Source organism: Euprymna scolopes, chromosome 36, assembly GCF_053919585.1.
Source record: "Euprymna scolopes isolate OS-2025 chromosome 36, ASM5391958v1, whole genome shotgun sequence".
NCBI lineage: Eukaryota > Metazoa > Mollusca > Cephalopoda > Sepiida > Sepiolidae > Euprymna > Euprymna scolopes.
Genome location: NC_136517.1, coordinates 56183896 through 56205615, shown reverse-complemented (window position 1 = coordinate 56205615; position 21720 = coordinate 56183896). Strand labels below are relative to the sequence as shown.

Below are 21720 nucleotides of genomic sequence, written 5' to 3'. Positions count from 1 at the left end.
AATCCTCACCCTCCCCACAATACAATATATTTTGTTCAGTTTCGGCTGATTATTTTAAGCATATTCGTTCCCACAAATAAAGAAGGAGAGGATTGTAGGCAATATATATATATATATATATATATAATATATATATAAAAATATCGATTATGAAAAATAGTACACCGTCACTTAATAATCGATGAAAATTTCGTATTGACTGGATAATTACTTGATTTTTGAGAGATTTTTTAAAGAGAGATTGTTAAAAAAATACTTCCTCCCTCCTTTCACTTTGGCTGTGCCCAGAAGTTCCTTCTGCTTGCTACAATTTTTTTTTTTTTTTACATAGGCATCACCACATTATCAAGGCCAAGAGGCCACTCAAGGATAAGGGTTAAAGAGTGTACAGTAGAAATTGGACAATATAGTAATCATTAGTAATGAAAATTTGGTAAATTTGATAACTTATATGGAATGGCTCATCAAGAACTTATTTACGTTAGACTTGAAGACAACCATATTGTAGTCAGCCGGAAAGCGGAAGACAATTCCACAGGCGTGCAGTTCTAAGAAAGAAGCTTTGTTCATGGAATCTACATTTAGGTTTAGGCACAGATAAAGAGTGGGGGGAATTATTGATAGTGTTTACAGCTAGACGAGTGTTTCTTGTGAAAGTTTGGCGAGGGGGCACCATAGATTGAAGCTCAGTCGAACACTTTCCATGAAAATAACGATACATCAGACAAATTCGTTTCCATAGTTCAGTAATATTGGTCAAGTGTAATAGTCGATGTAACTTCCGACCTTCTTCAGATGTATCTTGTTGAACTCTGGAATCTGCATGGAATTTCGAACGGAACTCTTTATCTAATCCACAGAGGTAGCATGCTATTGTTCGATCAGTCATGACCAGGTAGAAGTCTTAAGTAATTTGCAATTGTATTTTTAGTATCGCCGACATCAAGAGTGGAACCTTCAAGCCTCCAGATGAATGTCATTTTTAAATTCTATTAACAATTGACAAGGATTACCGGTTCTTGGTCAGAATTTCCTCCTATATTTAAAACTTATTTTTTTTATATCTAAATTTTCATTTTTTTTTTTTTATTTAAGCATTTTATATATTGAAACATTTATTTTTATTTTTTATATTTAAACTCTTATTTTTACAATTAAATATGTATTTTTTATATTTAAATTTATATTAAAACATCAATTTTTTTATTTTTCAGAGCTCTACGGAAAAATTTATCTTTAGTTGACCTTTGACAACTAAATATTTTCGTTTACTAGCCAAACCCATATGATTTTTAGAATATGACATCTTCGTTCTGTGTCGAGTATGTACATCAAAGATTTTTTTTTTTGATAAGTGTAATTCTAAATGTACACCGAATTTTATGTAGATACTTTAACGTATAAACATTCAAATTTCCTCAGATGTTTTTTTAAACAGCCTTTGTTAAAACAAAACGTATATTGTTTTGTTAAACCTTTTATTGCTTAAATAATTTGACTTTGTTCGTTTTATTAAAAACAAAGCTGAAAAGATATTTTTCACTCAGTAGTGAGCTTTGCTAGTGTCAGTGAAAGAAATGCAACCGTCAAAAGATAAGCGTTTCATTATTTCTTGTCGACACTTTGAAAAATCACTTGCAATGTAGAGGCCTGTATTTAAACATTTAATTCTATATTCGAACATTTATTTTTATATTTAAATTTTTATTTTTTTTAAATCCCTACGATGTACATACAAATGAAGCGAAAGTATATAAAAATCATGTAAATTTATCAAATAGTTTTATTTTTCTTTAAAGAAAATCTTTTAGCGATTGATGCAAATTTGTAGGTATTACAACATAAATCTCGCAAGTTTGAATTATTGTCGAGCTTGTTTTCAAAATGGCCGACAAGAAAACGACTCATCATCATAAAGCATGATTTTATTTTAAAATAAAACTACTTGGTCAATTGGCGATTTTTGGAATATGATATTTTCGTTTCCTTATGGGTACGTACATCAAACAGATTTTTCTTTTGTTAATATAAGGGGAATTCTAGACAAGAACCAGGTTACCTCCAAAGTTCCAGGAAACGAGTTTTTCCTTGCTGGTGGTGACTGCAAGTGTCACATAAGCAAGCCTGCTGCTGGATATGAGTAAATGGACATGTTTTTGGAGTTCAAATCCTAGAGTTTGCTTTGGGTAAAATTGTAACATGGGTTTTACATGTTCACACTAGGGATCTGTACATTGCATGCAAAGAATTCAACTCACTTTTTCAGTGAAACAACGGACATTTATTTACAGGTATTTTTCCTTGTCTTACGAGTAATTTGTATTAGTTGTTTCAAAACGTTTCAGCCAGCTATTCCTCTGGTCTTCGTCAGGCGGTTAATAGTTCACAAATAAATGAATAATACCATGTCTCTTGCTCAAAAATCTTCTCATACTCCAATGTGCTTAACAAGATTTTGCTGTGTCAAACATGTGGTACTCTTTGTCCGACTATGTTTGGGACATGTCTTTTCCTCTCATTCTCGGCCCACATATGTAACATCTATCTGTCCTTCTTCCAGGTTTTTTTTTTTTTTTTATATAATTTTTTCTTTCCTTCTTCCATGCTGTGACACCTCGCACACTGCTCGGTCATCTGCATACAGCTGTTGCCATAAGCGCGTCTGCACTGTTACAACAATATGGTGATTGGTTAACTCATAGTTCTTGCAGAAAGACCGCCATCTTAACTCTGGAGGTAATAAAACACAATTGGACTGCATCTTGTTGAGAAAGAGAAATCTGAAACAGCAGCAAATATAAACTTCACCTAAACAGAATAGTGTGCAGGCAATGACGCACCTTAAAAACTTGGAAATTGAACGACCAGAATGTTAGGAAATTCCAAGGTGTCTTTGTTGAAATCAGCAAGTATTATCATGCAACTAATGAAGTGGAATATTTACATTAGCTTAAGTATCATTTACGACTTAGACACACAAGAGAAATAAGGGACCAATTATGGTTCAAAGACCTCAGAAAAATCTAATATGGAAAAGACGGATTCCAATCTACACTGGTTTCTTCTGGATTGACTTTCGTACATTTTAAACAAGCGGATATTAAACGTGATTTGCTTGGTTTTTCCATTTTTAATATAGGAAAAGATATATTTTCAGAAAAAAATGGGGAGAGAGATATTAAATATTTACTTTTTTCGCTCATTAAAAAAAAAAAAAAAAGCAAACTTTACAAAAAAATTTTAATAAACAAAGCATCCTGTCCGTATTGGTCAAAACAAGAGTGCGTTTTTATTTTTCTTTAACTTTATTTCTAAAAATAGAAGCTGCCTGGCATTGCCCAATCGTAAAATATGCATAAATATATTTTTAATGTGTTGATTTTTTATTTAATATTATAGAGCAAATTCTCTATGAATTATTACCAAATATAAAAATTTCAAAAGTTATAAAAATATAGATACCATCCGCTAGAATGAAAACCACATTTAGAACTACAGCGTTAGTTGTTTATCTCTCGAGCGTCATTACGATTTGAGCTACCAAGAGATGGATACGATAGGTTAAAAGTTAAGTGACTGAGCTTTGAATGTTTAATTTTGGACATGCACAAAAGTAACATCAGGAGTTTATTCGACTTTCCTTGCTAAGGTGAACTATTGTTTTCAATTTTGCCGTCTAAGCAGTAATTTTTGCTGGCTAACAAATCCAAACTGTGCTACAAGACCCAAATAGTCTCTTATATCAAATTTCAACTCTGTAGATCAAATATTCAGAAGAGTTTGGTAGAGACTTTTCGTACACACACACGTGTGCTAGAACGTCTTCATCTAAAATTCTATGCAATTATGCAGATTGTAGAAATAATGCATAAATTCAGCATAATTGTGAAATGAAACCCCCAAAAATGAATTAATTAGTGCTCGTTTTTCAAATTCCCAGTCATTGATGATTGGAAATGAAAATGCTAAAAAAATTAAAAAAAAAAATAAAATAAGATTTTGTTGTTCAATATTTTGAATGAAGACAATTGGTTGATTTTTTTCAGTTTTAACATAAAACTGACTAAGCAGCCATTTTCTTTCTAGGCAACTATGTCTACACATTACAAAATTTTTAACTAAAATTAGAGAAAGGGTGCAGAATACATTGTTTTAACATTTACCAAAAGTGTTATTTTACACTGAACAACTATTTCATTTTATTCTTTTTTTTTTTTTTTTTACATAGGCATCACCACATTATCAAGGCCAAGAGGCCACTCAAGGATAAGGGTTAAAGAGTGTACAGTAGAAATTGGACAATATAGTAATCATTAGTAATGAAAATTTGGTAAATTTGATAACTTATATGGAACGGCTCATCAAGAACTTATTTACTTTAGACTTGAACACAACCGTATTGTAGTCAGCCGGAAAGCAGGAAAACGGAAGACAATTCCACAGGCGTGCAGTTCTAAGAAAGAAGCTTTGTTCATGGACTCTACGATTAGGTTTAGGCACAGATAAAGAGTGGGGGGAATTATTGATAGTGTTTACAGCTAGACGAGTGTTTCTGGTGAAAGTTTGGCGAGGGGGGACCATAGATTGAATATCAAAGATATTTAACCAAAAATTAAATTAGTGAATGAGGCATTAAACAGTTTAATGAAATGGCTATTTTGATAAACACCAAATCTTCATTATAATAACATTTCAAACAAGAATTGCTTGTATTTTTTAATCCTAAGAAAAAGTACATATACAGTTAATTAAAACACAAAAAACAAATTCAATGAGTTTTTCCCATTTATTTTAAAAGAAAAAGAAAATTACAGCAACTAAACTTAAAAAATGTTAAAAACAACATTAATAATGATGCTAAAAAGGGGGGGGGGAATGTGTGGAAAGTGAAATTGATTTCATTTTAAGACAATCTGATTTCTTTTCATATTGTTAATTAGACAGAAAAGGAAAGCAATTTCCACAATGTTTTTTTTTCTTCTTTGGCCAAGGGGCGATATAAAAAGACACTTGCGAAGGTAAAGGGATGAGTGCTTTAATTACGAAGAGGTGGGTGGAAATCCCAACCTTTACCTGCAACTGGGAAGGAGGAGGGAGATACAAATCCTTCCCATCACGTTCAGTTGTTATAACAAACAGATTAAGCCACACATGCACAGTATAAAGGAAAAAATAAAAAATAAAAAAAATATGACTAACGAAAAAAGTTTTATTTTTCAGTTGTTAATACTGATAGCCAGGGAGAACGTGGATGATACAAGGTTGAATATTTTTTTAAATGTGTTAAGGCAAGCAGAAAGAAAAGAAAACAACCTTTCAGTGGAAAAATGAATTTATTTTATATCAATGTGGTTTGTATCATTCTTTGTTTTCAATATTGACAAACAGGAGAGCAGAGAAGGAGGGAAGAGAGTGAGAATGTACATTATGTTTGAGGAATATATAACATTTATGCCCACGTATTTCATGATAATACCATTCGATGAAAATAAAGGTTAAAAATTTTCCAAGTCAAAGAAATCCTCGGGAACACGTTTGCTCCTATCGTATGATTCTCAGATTTGATGAATAAAAAGCAATACCAAATATCAGTAATTTCTGAAGCATGACCATATTTGGAAAGGTGTTGTCATGGTTACAATGAAAGGGCACAAATGTGTAGGGATAAGAGAGGAACTATTGAAGACTGTCAAATATTTCTAAAAATCACATAGAACTTAAGAAATAGACACCAGTAATGAGGCACAGCTAGAAATACGCACATAAATACAAGATGACATTACTTTTGATTTTTTAGGGAGGTGGGGGGTTTAACTCACAGCATAAATTAAAAATTAAAACTTATAGGGGATTTGCAGTCAAAATATTTTATAAAAAATAATTTTTATTTTTAAAAATCCAAGAGAGAAAAAAAAATTTATGAAAAGGATTAAGAACCAATAAATTCAAAATAAATAAAAATCAAAAATGAGCAAATGCAGTATCTTTGAAAATAAGCATAAAAATTTTGCAAAGCAAGTTTCTGCAATAATAAAATGAGCAAGACTGAAATTAACCATGAACACATGAAACGTAAAAAATTAGTTGTTCAAATGTGATTGCAAAACGAACCAGACTCGAGAGCTTCATAATAAATATAGTTGATGAGATAATTGAGATTACATTGATATTAGAAAGATACAAAATAAAACAGAAATAGTGGAAATGTACAAGTAAAAATGATCATTTTTTTTAAGAATGGGAATCTAAAATAATGATTTTTTTTTTTTTTTTTTAAATCTTTTTTGCAGGAAAAAATGCAACTGTGGATGAGGAAGACTGATTGGGGGAAAAAAAAAAAAAAAAACTTTCAATTGCAGCAAATTCTGACATTGGAGGAAAGGGGGGGTTAGCTAAAAAAAGCTTTCCACAAAGAATGAGGAAGCGTCAATAAACAAGCTGCAGTCTATAACAGTTACTTATCTACACAAATGATTGCGCTTAGAGAATAGAAGAAAAGCCTTTAAAAAAAAAGGGGGGGGCACAATAACTCAAAATGTAGATACCCATTACAAACAAAATAATTTCCCCCTTTTTAATTTTGACAAAAGGAAGTGGATTAAATTCCTAGACCCAAGTTTGATTATTTTTTTCGTATAAAATGTGTTAAAAAGGCAAAGAGTGATAATGTACGTTTAATCTATTATTGTTATATCTAATGTTTGCCTCCAAGTCTCAGCCTTTATTATTATTTTTTTTTTTTTTAAGAAAGGCAGTCTGATTTTTTTTTTCTCCTTTTTTTAAAACCAAAAACTTGCATCACAAGCATTCACGCATATATCGAGAGATTTCTTCAGCTGGCACCCCCTCCCTGTCCCTAATCATTTTCTGGAATTTATTGGGAAGATGGTTCTCCACTACTACCATGTTAGTAATTAAGAAATGGACTTAAAAAACTGGGTTCGTTCCTCAAAAAAATATTGGACCTGTTTGTAAGAAGCTCTGGTCAGGTAAGTTGGCCTTTTTTTGGTTTCCCATTGGACCTTGACCACCACCGCCACCACCTCCCATACCTTGGTAGCCATCCCGATAGTTGTTGTCCATTCCAGGCCTTGGCCTCTCATTGTAATTCGAATACGAATTATTCATGTTATAACCACCTCCACACGACTGTTGACCATTATAATTGTTATAGGAACCGTTATTCATTCCACCCATGCCCTGACGATCTCTCATCATGGGGTTCATCTGACGGTTACCCATGTGATGGTCACCTTGATCATTCTGACCATAGTTGTCACGTCCGGCTCCACCCATTGGACCACGTCCACCCATGTTATCTCTTCGCATAGAGTCCATGCCACCTCGGCCTGGTGTCATCTGGTCTCTCATGGGAGCATCCATTGACCTCATACCCATGTCACGACCCATCGGAGCATCTCTCTTGTAGCCCATGTTCTCATTATTTTGATATGGTGAAAGAGGGTAATCTCTGAAATATACAAAAATTTACAAAAGTTTAGCAAAAGTTTTAGCAACAATGAACAAAGAAACATAATTACTTCCCTTCAAATATTGTCCAGAATTCTCTCTGTATGATGTACACACCCATAACGAAAATATCATATTCCAAAAGCCACATAAATTGATCAAGTAGCATTATTTTTTAAATAAGAAAATCAAACATTATGAGTATTTGGAGAGCAATCGTCTCACCTGTCATCTTGGTGGGGAAAAAATGTCAAGAAACAAAGAGATAACTCAACATAATTCATACTTACTAGATTTGTAACCCCTAGGAAGTGATACAATAAGTGTACCCCACTCTCTGATTGGACATGAACATGGGCAAAAAGATGTACACTAACCCTAAGTCCCAATGGCAACACCTAACTATCTAGTAATGTACCTCTAAAAATGCAACCAGACATCACTGGTCACTAAAAATTACCACTGATGCCCTGAGCACGCAAAACGCGTAGGACCATAAGTCTGTGTGGCATTACACATTGGCTGGGTGCTTTTTGTGATTGAGTTTTTCCTTCGTAGGTACTCTGGTGATAGCTGATATGCCGCTTCTCTCAGCGGCAGCTTGGGTATCAGAACAGATCTGGAAATACTGAGCTACTCTTAAATCAACAGGCAATCAATAACTAACAAAACATCAGATCATTTTCTTATAAGCAAAAATATTTGTGCAAAGAAAAGTTAAGCAATTTGGGTCATCTCTGTGCTTAAGTAAACAGATTGTTTTCTGGATGAAGGATTTTTAATTGAAATCAAATTCTTTCAAATAACCTTTTTTTTTTTGAACACGGAAATTTCAAAGATCATTTTCTTATAAGCAAAAATAATTATTTGTGCAAAGAAAAGTTAAGCAATTTGGGTCATCTCTGTGCTTAAGTAAACAGATTGTTTTCTGGATGAAGGATTTTTAATTGAAATCAAATTCTTTCAAATAACCTTTTTTTTTTTTTGAACACGGAAATTTCAAAGTTTTTAGATCTTTTGTGTTCACAGAGCGAGGACATATCTGGGTTAGAGGAGGAAAAAGACCACAGCCTTGACCAGCAGGAGAGAACAAACTGCTGTCTCTACCAGCAAGCAATTGAGTGGCAAAAAAAGCTATTATTTGCAGCTTTCTAATTTTATGAAAATCGCCAACACCCCTACTGGCTTCCTGGAATCATTATGCTCTCCTATACTTCCTTTCTGAAATTTTTTTTTTCCTTTACTCCACCTTTCTTTTCCTCCTTAAATCTTTTTCTTTCTCCTCCCTCTCCAAAATTTTTTTTCTTTCTTTCTCTATCCATGACAAAAATACTGCCTATCTGGGGTTCTGCCATGAACATGTGTTCCCTATATTGCCTCTAGCCCAGTGAAACAAACATCAATTACGATTTGTCTGCTTTCTAGAAATATTTTTTCAGCAAAACTTGAAATTTAAAACATCTTATCGTCGCCCTGGACATCTGGAACTTTTTGATAGTCAACCAACACAACCCTTAACTCCCCAGAGACTGCTCAGCAAGGCTAGCATTGTCCAGCACTAGAATAAAGCTACAGATTTATTACAATGTCTTAATGATTTTCTTTATAAAAATTACTTGGATTTACATGATTTTTGGAAAATATTTTTGTTTAGGGAATTCTGAACAAGAACAATCATTCAAATAGAAAAGTTGAAGAGACGAGGAACCTATTCATCATTTTGCATGAACCATGAGAATGTTGTGTTCAAAATGGGTGCTGCATTTGGTGTTGATATTTTTGAAAACAGGTTTGGTTATTCCTATTATTTGGATTCTTTGGACTATTGTTTGTATGTTGAATCATTTTTAAAAAATTTAGGTCACTGTAAACCTTAAAAGGTATTTTGTCAAACCCTGGAATCATTCTGCCAGAATCTAAAATCTGCATAGAATCTGGAACGGAACTTATTTTTATTCACAGAAGTGGCATGCTCTCGTTCCATTAGCTATGACTGGATGGAAGTCCTAAGTAATTTGCAATTATATTTTTGGTCACCCACACTAATTGACAATTACTTAGAACTTCTATCCAATCATGGCTGACAGAACGAGGACATGCTACCACTGAATTAAATAAAGGATTCTGTTCAAAATTCTGTGCAGATTCCTGAGTTTTAGAAGACACACCTGAAGAAAATCAGGTTACATTAACTGAAATATTGTGAAAATGACACTCACGATAAGAACAGTAATCCAAATAATCCAACTAATATGAAAGTGTTGATTCAGAGCATTGTTTGCAACTGTTTCAATGCAAAAAAAAGTTGATGTATTGACCCAACATTTCATTTCCAAGTCAAATCAGCCGAACGGACAGCAGCAGATAAAATGTGTCCAAAGTAACCAAAGGCACAAACATCAGCAGGCAAATTTTTGGCATCTGTATTATGGGTTATGCAAGATATTTTGTTTAGCAATTAACTTCAGAAAGGAAGAACTATGAATAGCAAATATTATGTAACATAATTAGTTTTTAAAAAGTTCCCACAAATGAAGAGGTTTTGTTTTTTTTTTCACTAAGACCATGCATTGTGTCACACGTTGATTGCAAAACTATGAACTGCACTTCAAACTGCTTCAAAGCTCATACTAGTGCTCATTAGTTGTAGACTTCAGAAGAATGCTCGTTGGAAAAAGATTTGGCTCCAACAAAATATCAAAAACTAAGGTCAAAAACAAACTGTTCTACAAAAAAAGGCATCAAGTTGTTAGAGAAGCCTTGAGATCACCCTAGAAAATTAAGTCTAAAAACGTTTTTACCAACCTTTTCTGGTTCCTTTCATAGTATTCAGGTGGTGGCCTGGAAAGAGGGCTTCGTTCTCTGTAGTATGGGTCTCTGTCCATGTAGTAAGAATCTCTCTGCGCATGGGGTGGTGGTGGAGGCCTTCTATCATAAGGGCTAGATGGTCTCATTCTATCCTGGGGAGGTGCAGCAAATCTGTCTGGGTGAGGTGGCATCATCCTGTCTCTTGGCGGTGGACCTTGAGGAGGATATCTATCAGGTGGTCCTCCCCCCATTCTATCTGCCATTGGACCAGGTCCTGAGGGATATCTATCATGAGGAGGTGGTGGAGGCATACGCCCATCCCTCTCATAGTAATCTGGATAGTTGTTACGGAATGGGGGTCTTTGATCATAACCACTGCCGCCACCGCCACCCGCAGACCAATTACCACCGCCGCCGCCACCACCACCACCACCACCTGCAGACCAATTACCACCACCGCCACCACCTGCAGACCAATTACCACCACCAAAACCGCCAGGTGGAAAACGACTGTTGAAATTCCCAGTGGATCCTGGATTTCCTAGCGGCCTTTTTGGAGTGCTATTACTGTGAATGAAAGAAAATAAAAATTAAACCAGAAAAGACAAATTTAGCATCACTAAAAATTTCATTTTTATATACCATAACATTAAATTGATAATTTTCTAGCAATCCTTAACCAAGTTTTTGATATAAGAGTAGGTTCTGGTGTATTTCTTTAATTCCAAGATTGTAGACAAAAAGGTTGAAACAATTTGTGGCTTCAATATATGTAAATTTGCACAGAATTAAGTGTGCATGCTCCTTAGAGAGCCAAGACCTCTGGCAATAAAAAGAAAAGATTTATTAGCAGAGCAAAAGTATAGAAAGGGACAGGAGTAAAAAAAAAAAAAAAAATATGATAGGTGGAGACCTTGAAACCCTTGAGACAAGACATCTCACAGTTTCCAAATAATCAATTTCTATTAATCAGATGTGACAGAAGACCGAAAATAGGATTTCCAATTTTGAGCCAATAAATTTAGGAATCAGAGTTAGTTTAGTACAGGTGATGAGTTTGCAGCAGAGGGGGCAGAGCTTTAGTTGACTCGAGATGAGCTGACTTCAACTGAACGATAGTAATGGCTTCCACAACCAAATTATCTCAATTGGGTCTTAGTTGATAGACTGAAACTTAAAATGCAGACGTTGGCATTTAAAGAGTCCTTTTCAGTGATGATATCACTCTCTCACAGACACACAGTACTATCGACATCTACAGGGGTCAGAATTTGTGTTTTCTCTTGAGTTTGCATCATTACATTTTTACACTGTATAAATACTGCTCGCACCCTCGACACTCGCCAATTAGAAACGATGATACAATCAGAATAAGATAGAAAAACAAATTTAAAAAAAAAAAAAAATTACAGCAGAGAAAAACAACATGGTTCTACATAAGAACCATCAGATATTATCTCGAATAATTACTTCAAACGAAAATAAGTGGGATTTTAAAAACTTTCCAAGAGAGCTTTTTGTTCTCTATAGTATAGTATGGGTGTCTGTCCATGTAGTAAGAATCTTTGTGCATGGGGTATAAACGACTATTGAAACGGGATTAGATAAGATTAAAAAGCAATAAATACAAAAATATAATTGGTAAGTTGAACCTGTATAAAAAAGGTGAACAGATTTCTAGGTGTTGAAAAACTAAAAACAGAAAAAAAAAAAATATTTACCCAAATTTCTTGTCAGCAGGTTTCTTATCAGAATTTTCGCTTTTCTTACCATGTGACATCTGAAAATGGAAACAAAAAAACAAAATAAGCAAAAGAGAAATATTATCCAAATAGCTACAAAAAGGAAAACAGTTTATTACAAGTTCGTAATTGTTTTTAGCTTTGCTTTTTTTAAAGCTCAAGTTTAAAATGTTTCCTGAAGCAGTAATTTTACCAACCCACCAGTTTAAAAATGAGACAAAACTAAAACGTTCATAAAGAGAAACATCTTGAAAGTAAAAAGTCTATATGCTTTCCTAATTGCTATGCTAACAGAGTATAAATTATCAGTAATAAAAATTGTTTCATTTATCAATTCCTTAAATAATATTATATATACAAAAAAGTCTCCAATGCTAAGATTCTAAAACCACATCAAGTATAAATGTAAAAATAAAAACCAACCAAAAAAAGCACCTTTAACATTATTAAAGTACAACATTTTAGTATATTTAAGCAAAGATTATTCCTACATGAATAATAAACCATTGCCATTTAAGATTTAAAAATATAAATTAAAAAAAAAAAAGCCTACTGGGAAGGATGTAAAAACCACCTTGGAAGCAAGGACTTGTAAAATATGCAACCCTAATTGCCCAAATATTTTAGCATCATGCAGGCTATAATATAGAACTAGCAAGAAGCATTATTGGAATTCTTAAACCTGAAGAGAGTAGAAAAAGGGAAAAATTACACAACGAGCAAAAAAAAAAAAAAAAAAAAAACAAACAAAAAAAAAGATACAAAAATTTTTTTTTTTAAAGAAGATTCTTAAAGAGTCTGGAAGTGTCAAATACTTTATTTGATACTTGATGTTAGTATCTGTCGTGGTGAGAGACCACGGTTGATCTTTAATGGCCTTTTATTTGTGATTGGTGGCATATCTTCTGTAAGGCCGTAGAAACAATGGCAGCGTTCCAAGAACACAGGCGGCACATTCTGAAAAACAAATGAAAACACCGCTTAAATCATAAATAGAACAACAGGATATCTTGAAAGCAAATCAAAAAGTAAAAAGGGTAGAAGTTATTTAGTGTTTTTTTATGAAATCATTTTTATAGAAGAAAATTTGTCATAAAAAGAAAGAAAGGAGAGGAGAGTGAGGCAGGGGAGATATCTGACCATGTTTTACTGAAACCAAATCTCATTAATTTTACCATTCAACAGAATTTTTACATACACTTAATCTTAAGATACACAGGTTGATTCTATAAAATTGTTAAAAAGGTAACATTTATAAAATCTTATTTACGAGAGTGCATTAATAAAATTTTTTTATGAAAGTGCATAAATAATAAAAAAAAAATTGCTCTATGCATCCAACTCGTTTCTAATTTTAATTATTTTTCTAGTAAAAAAATATCTTTGGCGATGAGATTTCATCAAATCTTATATTACTTGAAAGAATGTTTTAATGTCAACTGCTCACTGAATATTTATGGTTAAATAAATTCAGTTGAGAAATTAAATCAGCTTGCGGTTGTGAAGGTAGCAAAAAAACAAACAAATTAAACAACTGAGAAATATGAAAAAAACTTTAATCCTTTTTAATTTTCATCCATAAACTTGGATTTCTTTTTAATCTTTAGAAACCAAAAACATTGCAAAACAAAATTTGTAATTTATGTGTATTTTGTGCATTTGTTTTTAAAATGTCAAAATGCTGTCTCTCTTAAGGCAGCAACTTTTGGTAGCAAATAGTATTAAGAATCTAATTGAAAGGCATTATTGGGAGTAAAGAGTGTGTATATGTATATATAGATATCACATTTTAAAAGGAAAAAACAAATTAGATTTAAGTTTTACAGAAAAGACAAAAAATTTCCTGACACGGTTCTACTTTTGAGCTCAACATTGAGCAACTTTTTTGTAAGGTTTAGAACTTGTGTAATTTTATTTGGAGATCGAGCAGTAAAGGTTTCTATAATACAGAAAAAAAAATGTATGTTTATAAGCAATTGTGAAATACCAGTAGATATGGATGATTTAAAAAAATAAATAAAAGCTAGAATCCACTTTTAATTAAAGCCAAAAACTAAAAAAAAAAAAACTTATTCCTTAAGTATAAGATTAGAAAATTAAAACAGAATAACGTTTCATTTTAAAAAATAAAGCTGTTTCTATGAAAACAATCAGTTTAAACATGGTCAGAATAAGATGAATCAGCTGAAAAAGAAAGGGGAGGAAGAAAAAATGTTTGCCTGGAAGAATTAAATGGCCCAACAAACTTTACAAAAAAAAAAAAAAAAAAAAAAAAAAAAAACACACGGGGTAGGAATCAATTATTTCCAAATACACGTTTTGTCTAGTTGAAGAAGTATGTTAAGCAAAAAGACGCTAATTCCAATAGAGCATGCACTAATTTTTAGCTTCAAGATTATGGGCGCAGGGGGGAAAAAAAAGAAAAGAAAAAAAACATACTATAAAAGAAAACGTAGCTAAAAAATAATTTTAGCTTCTCGAACGCATCATACGTGTCAGATATATAAATAACGCAATTCGGCTTTGACGACAAAAATCGCGAGATAGTAGATAACGCGTTTGATAATTCATGGGTCATTGTATGTGTACATATACACACATATGCAAACATATATACACGCACACTAAAGTTCTATAGAAAAACGGGATTGCATGAGTGTAATAAACGCGATCTTAAAGAACATCAACGCATTCTACAGGGTGCTTAAACTGGAAACGTAATTTAACTAAAAACAAATTTGGATTTCGTTCAAGTGAAGCATCGAATATAATAAGAGGAACACATGAAGACAATCAAACGGTGGCACAAAAATATTATGAAAACTTATTTACTCAGTTTAATTGTGGATATGTGTGTGTGTGTGTGTGGGGGGGTTCTTGGTGAAACCTCTCCCTTCATATTAAAAAAAAAAAAAAAAAAAATCTGATGCACATACCAACAACAAAACGAAAATATTTCAAAAATGAAAATTGATCAGTATTTTTTTAAAAAGCATTTAAATGGGGATTCTAGTATTTAGTATGAATTATCTTTGTTTCTTGGCAGTTTTTTTTCTTGCAAAAATGGATGAGTATTTTCTGAAATCGTCATAAAATTTGATTGACTTATTTAAAAATAAAAACATCAATTTACATGATTTTTAGAATTGACATTTTTGTTTTATCACGAGTACGTACATTGTACATTTTCTTTTTTTTTTTCTTTTAATACTGGGGGTGGAGTCTCAACAAAAGCCATATAATTATGTATACATTTTAATTGACACTATACATTAGTTTAATAGTTCACCAATATCTTAGGTTTCATGGAAACCCTGGGCTGAGTTTCCATTGAAACTGAAGGGATAAATGGAAGATCATACTAATATATAGTAACAATTAAAAGTACATATTACATATTGATTAAATTGATAATTTTGTATAAGCATAAATAGAATTTTATTTATTTTTTTTCTGATCATATTAACTACAAGTGCCAAAGTTTAGTTGTATGGCTCAATACTATATTAGATGCAAATTTGGGAAAAAAATTGTCACATTTCTAAGTCATTCATTCACACAATTTTCTCTTTTCATATGTTCAAGAACTAATTAAAAAAAAAAAGAAAAAAAAGTTTATATAAAAAAAATTACGCACGCAAAAAAAAATATATCTGCGGAACGTAAAACCACTTTAACATACCTTTGACACTCGCTGGGGAATTCCGTGTCCTTCGGAACGCTATCCTTGTTTTACCGCAGGGGGGGCTTGGCAGAATTTATTCACGGTGACTCACTGGCGCAAACTAAATAAAACGGTCGATCCTTCAAAGCTGGCAGCGTTTAGCATTCTGAAGCATTACGGCTGAATTGGGAAAAGCGGGCCTAACGCACTTCAGTCTTTTTCAAAACGAATTTTAGCAATTGCCACTTGTCCAAACGAAGTTCCACCCATCCAGCCCCCCAAAACTGTTCCCACAAAAGTGATTGCGATACTACATCTGGTGAGATTAAAAATTAAGAACGTTTGTCCAGTATAATTAAAAGTAAATATTTCCCACCACCAGAAATTTAAATATTGTTTATAAAATATACTTTTCATTAATTTTGAATAAAATGTTAAAAATTTTTTTTATTAAATTAAAAAAAAAAAAAAAAAATCTAAACTAAACATAGATAAACGTTAAAAAAAAAAAAAAAAAAAAAAAAAAAAAAAAAATTTTTTTTTTTTAAACCTTAAATACCAGGCTCCTGTTCCAAAAGCAGAATTCACCCTATATTAAAAAAAATCTTTATGGCAGATACCAGTGACAGAACAAAAATATATTCCCAAAATCATATAAATTGATCAAGTGTTCTATTTTTATTAAGAAAATTCAATTTTAGGAGGATGTTCGCCATTTTGAATAAACAAAGGGAGATAACCCAACTTAAACATCCAAATTTTTATTTTTTATTTTTTAAAATCGTAAAAGAAAATTTGCCATCATTTCATGTGATTTTCAGAAAATGATCTTTTTGTTCCGCCACTGGTATGTACGTCAAAGATTCGTCTGCATTTTTGTTTTTGAATATATAGGGAATTCTGAACAAGAACCAAATCCCCATATTTTAATTTAGAATTTAATCATGCTATTTTGAATAGTTACACATTACAGGTAACCAAATGATCTTCAAATAGAAGAACAAAAAGATTAACAAGAATACAAACAGCAAAATTTGTATTTTAAAATAGTATATGAAAAAATGACACTAACAGAAACATAAGGCATTTACATATGGTGATAAGATGAATGACAACAAATATATCTAAACTGGAAAAGAAAGCTTTTATTTTAAAATTATTTTTATTCAAAAGAGACAATATTAACACGCAGTTATTTTTATGCAAATAAAAAAAATTACAAATGAAAAGGGCAACAAAAGTATCGGTTTTGTGCCAAACGCTTCAGTTCAAAATCTTCTGTAAATTTTGTTTGAATAAAACGCAGATGCTAAAGAACGAAGCTCATATTGTTGTTTCTTTACCAATTATTGCCTTTACGGTGCGAATAAAATCACAGGAGTTAAGCGAAAACATTTTTAAGTTCCTGAATTCATCCGACAATTTGCAAAAATAAAACCCTTTTCAAAAAGTTTGTAAAAAGTGTTCAACGAAACGAGCACACAAGCTGAGCTACGCCTGCTTTTATTCTCTAACTTTTTTAAAAAACAAAAAATACAGAAAGATCTTTATAACATATGTACCCACCATTGAACAAAAATGTCATTTGGGAAAAAAAAAAAAATCACAGAAATTGATCAAGTGTTTTTTTTTATTAAGAAAATTTAATTATTATATTGAGTAAGCAAAGCGAGGATCATCTCGCATCGCCATCTTGAAAATAAAAACAAGGGCAGATAAATCTACAATAATATAAGTGTGCAAGATCAGCCTTGTAATGCTAACGATTTTACATTTATCACTTAAAATGGTTTCAAAATGATTTTCTTTGTATATGAAAAACTTGATCAATTTAGGTAATTTTTGGAATATGACAGATTTTTATGAGTACGTACATCATAAAGATTTTTTTTTTTTTTTTACGAGGGAGTAACCACTTATCGAAGACCACTTGAGGATAATGGTTAATGAGTGTACAGTGGTCACAGGTACAACAGCGTATTAATAGTTAGTGGTGCGAATAGGATAGAAATGGATTATTTAGGGAGACGGCTTGACAAGAACGTGCTTAAGACAACCATATTGTAGTCAACCGGAAATCAGACCAGCGGACAGAGTTCCACAGTTGGGCAGTTCTAGGAAAGAAGCCTTGTTCATGGAATCTGTTTAGATTTAGGCGCATGGGGGGAAATTGTTGATAGTCGTACCTATTTACAATGCCTCCCTGTGGGACAGAGACACCAGGGTCGTATCTTAAGGTGGAGAAAATGTAGCTAGACGATGTTTTATGTGAAAGTTTGGGGCAAGAGGGGGACATAGATTGAGGTTCAGTTGAGGACTTGCCATGAAAATAATTATTGAGCAGAGACAGGCTCACAACGTCTCTTCTGTGAGAAAGGTGGCAGGGAAGAAAAAAAAAAGGGCATCACCTACTATATTTGGAACTTTGTCAAAGCAGAATAAGGTGCTCTGAGCAGTTTCCACCCAGATATGATAAAAGTACTCCATTTTAGGATGTATCTGGCTCTTATAGGTAGGTAGAGGATTGCATCTAAAGTAAAATGACAACCATTTTTCCAGCAACCTTTGCAAATGTACTTTTGCTTTTTTAATTTAGTCAAATTTTAAGTAACAACCTGGTATTCTGCCCTATTTATTTGAGGAGTCAGCTTTCCAGGAATTTATTTTATAATTAAAAAATATTTTCGTTTAATTCAAATAATGCATCCACAATATAAAAAGCAATTTTAAAAGTGCAAAATATTTTATATCATTAAAATTCAATAAAAAATTTCATTCATTTAATCAACGGAATCAAATTTTGTATTTGGTTTGTCTTTAAAAAAAAAAACAAAAAAAAAAACGATGCAAAATGGAATTTGCTGTTAAGAAAAAAGTTTGTTCAAAGACGATTTTCATCACATGTGATTCTAATAAAACGGGGAAAAGGCAAAATGAAGGATCTTATTTGCCAGTTTTTAATGATTAAAACTTATAAACCTTTTCGCCTTCTTTAAATTGCAAAGAATACTAAAGTAGTTTCATGAGCTGACAATGAGCTTTCATAATAATTCAATTCGTTTTATTAAAACTTCTTTGTTGGGTTAACATTCTTTGATATTGACACACTTATCCTTATACAATATTTGAAAATAGAGCAGTTATAATATTGATCCAACAGTGAATTGTGTTATACATAGCATACGTGGCCAGGAAATCTCATCAAATACTAAAAAACTGACGCTTCACAACGGATCAATTTTTTTCAGGGATTGCTGTAAAAATATCCACTTTCCACTTGCACTAGAGCATCAAGGTGGATCCAGACAAGTTGAAGGTTTAAGTATACTTCATTTGAAATACGGACGCCAAATAAGATATCTCACTGACTATCGAGTTTTTTTTGTTTGTTTTCTTTTTAAATACCGATTTAAGCTTACAAAATTAATTACTAAAACGAGTTATTCGTAGCAGTATATGGAGATAAATTATTAAAAAATAATTTAAAAGTAGACAAAATTTTAATCAACACTAATACAAATTGCTAATAAATGTAGTGAAAATTGCCTTTTGAAGTACAACAAAACATTTAGCAGCTTTGGTGGGGGCTGTTCTTGACTTTGACATGCAACTTGACTCCGCATGAGAAGCTAATAAGCACCGAAGAAAGGTACATATATAAGTATAAGCACATTCATCAAAAATCCATGTTTCCGTTTCATGATCACAAGAGAAGGACAATAAGAGATATCTTTGATTATTTTAAAAAATGTCAATGACAAAATACAGTGTCCACCAAAGATAAGAGCAACAACAAAAATATAAGGTTTTTCAACAGAAAAGACAAGAGAAAGTGGGTGCAATAAGATTGCTGTTACAGACAGTTTTATTCCACAACATTGACAAAAGTGAGAAGAAAAATGACAGGCAGAAATGAGGAAGACATTTAAGAAAGTTTGGGGTGCAAAACAGGTTTTACTATTATAAGATCCTTAGATTTTGCAAGTGTTATTATAAATATACCGGGCAGTAGACTGTATAATTGGATTATGAAAGCAGACAGTTTAGGCTTTACCTCACAAAATGAGCGAACGACTACATATATTTTCCAGGTCCCCTAAAAATATAGCGGGTCAACTCAAAAGGAAAATTTATTGAAATTAACATGGCATGAACAAAGCCAATGGGATTCAATTTTGCTTTTGTAGTCAACATACTAACGAGATTTGTAGAAAGATACAAAAATTGGTTACAGTAAACCTTATGTGGATCCTCCTCTTCCATAAAAATCAATTCAGAATAAATGCTGATACTTTTAATTTTATTTTATTTTAGAGAAGACAGAGTAAACTTGCAAAGATTGTCAATTTACAGACATCCTAAAACAAGATGTAATTTTGAAGTTCATTGTACTAATGATCCAATTTTTTTTTTTTTTCAATGAACAGTTTAAAGTATTTAAAATAAAGTTTGAAACAAGTGAAGAGAATATGGAACTGGAAAGGAAGAAAATAAGGATTTCGGAAGAAAAAAAAAAAAAAAAAAAAAAAAAAAAATTCAAGCAAGAAAATATCCACACATGCATATAGGAAGACATACCCACCGGCCTGGGATAAAAAGAAACTTAGATGAAATAATGGTAGCTTTAGAAGTAAAAAATAAAGCTAGGAAAATATTCCTTACAAGTTTTTTTTTTTGGGGGGGGGGGGGGGGTCATTAGTTATTTTAAAGATTGTTGCTTCAGAATTTGAGATGGGGAATAATTCGTATCATTTAGATTATTATTCTCATTTGGGTTGTTATATTTCATTCTTGGCCGATATAAGCTCTAACCTTCCAATTTCTAACTGAAGGTCAAATATCCAAGGCTTACCCCTACTGCTACTATTATAATTTAAAAATCATGGCTGACAGAACAAAAACAATCTTGATTAGATAGAAGCTATTCAAATTAAAATTGTATACAGGTTCCCAAAATCAAAAAGATTTACTTAAAGTGGTAACATCAACTGAAACTCTGTATAACAAAACACTTTAAAAATGTTTTTTTTTTTTTTTTTTAAGAGGGGAAAAAATTGTTAAACAGAATTTTAAAATATATTACCAGCTTAATGCATAAACTTGGTTAAATAAATCAGACGCATAAAAACAGCAAGTTGTTTAAGTTTTAATATTCAGCAATGAACTGTAAAATCTATTGATGTTCTGCCTTTTTTTCAGTACTGAAAAGGTCCCCAAATCAGTTGTAAAGCCATAGCAACATAGATACATTTTTTAAATTATAAAAAAATCCAACATTTTAACTGAAGTGATGGATTAGAAGAATAACAGAAGATATAGATTGAGGATCTCCAAAATATGGTCCGTAGGTCAAATACAGCCCAAAAAGGTCTTTAATATGCCCTACAGGGCTCTGAGAGAAAACATTGAAAATATTAAGACCAAAAATTTTAAATGGAAATGTGTGGTAGTTTTTTGTTTTTGATCAGAAAAAAAGATTGAATGGGGGTTTGAAGTACCGGTTACACTAAAAAACAAAACTAATTGGCAAAACAGCATCAAACACGTCCTACTGTTTGCCATCATTTTCATTTGTCTTCTGTGCATTGCATCCAAGACAAGTTTCTCTTAAAAATAAAGTTGACAAACTACTGCAATAGTACATTTGTGATGGATCCCTCTTCACATATGATTATGGTAAAAATGCACCAATTTCATGCTTCTAAGACGAATGGATAATGCCAGACTTGAAAGGATTTTCGAATTTTAATATTTTAACAGAAATTTCTGCACCACTATAGACTTTGGAAATAAATGACCTGCTAACCCTGTTGTAGTTATTTATGCACCGTTTCTTGGTCGATTTATTTTGGCCGACCTACGAACCTTAAAAAGTCAGCATTATGTCCACTAACCTTACCCAATTTGAAAACTTTGGAGACCCCTAGTATAGGTTAAGTCTACAAGAAATTGATTTTTTTAATTGACTCAAAATTACTAATGATAAAGATTAAAAGTCATAAATCAGGTTTATAACAAGATTAGAAATTACTTAAA

At 32.1% G+C, this 21720-nt stretch overlaps 1 protein-coding gene across 2 annotated transcripts in view; it reads right to left on the bottom strand.

Moving 5' to 3' along the window:
- Window positions 1–4771: 4771 nt before the first annotated feature.
- Window positions 4772–21720, bottom strand: part of LOC145260508 (uncharacterized) — a 29348-nt gene continuing 12399 nt past the window's right edge. Inside the window, exons 1-4 of one of the 2 annotated variants that reach the window (XM_080118629.1) lie at window positions 12836–12974; window positions 12000–12058; window positions 10276–10845; window positions 4772–7471 (exon numbers count right to left, since the gene is read on the bottom strand). In XM_080118629.1, coding sequence (XP_079974755.1) covers window positions 6949–7471; window positions 10276–10845; window positions 12000–12058 — 1152 coding nt within the window. In that variant the 5' untranslated portion in view covers window positions 12836–12974 and the 3' untranslated portion in view covers window positions 4772–6948. Of the gene's footprint in view, window positions 7472–10275; window positions 10846–11999; window positions 12059–12835; window positions 12975–21720 lie in introns of those variants that run through there. The other variant, XM_080118628.1, reaches the window with a different exon arrangement.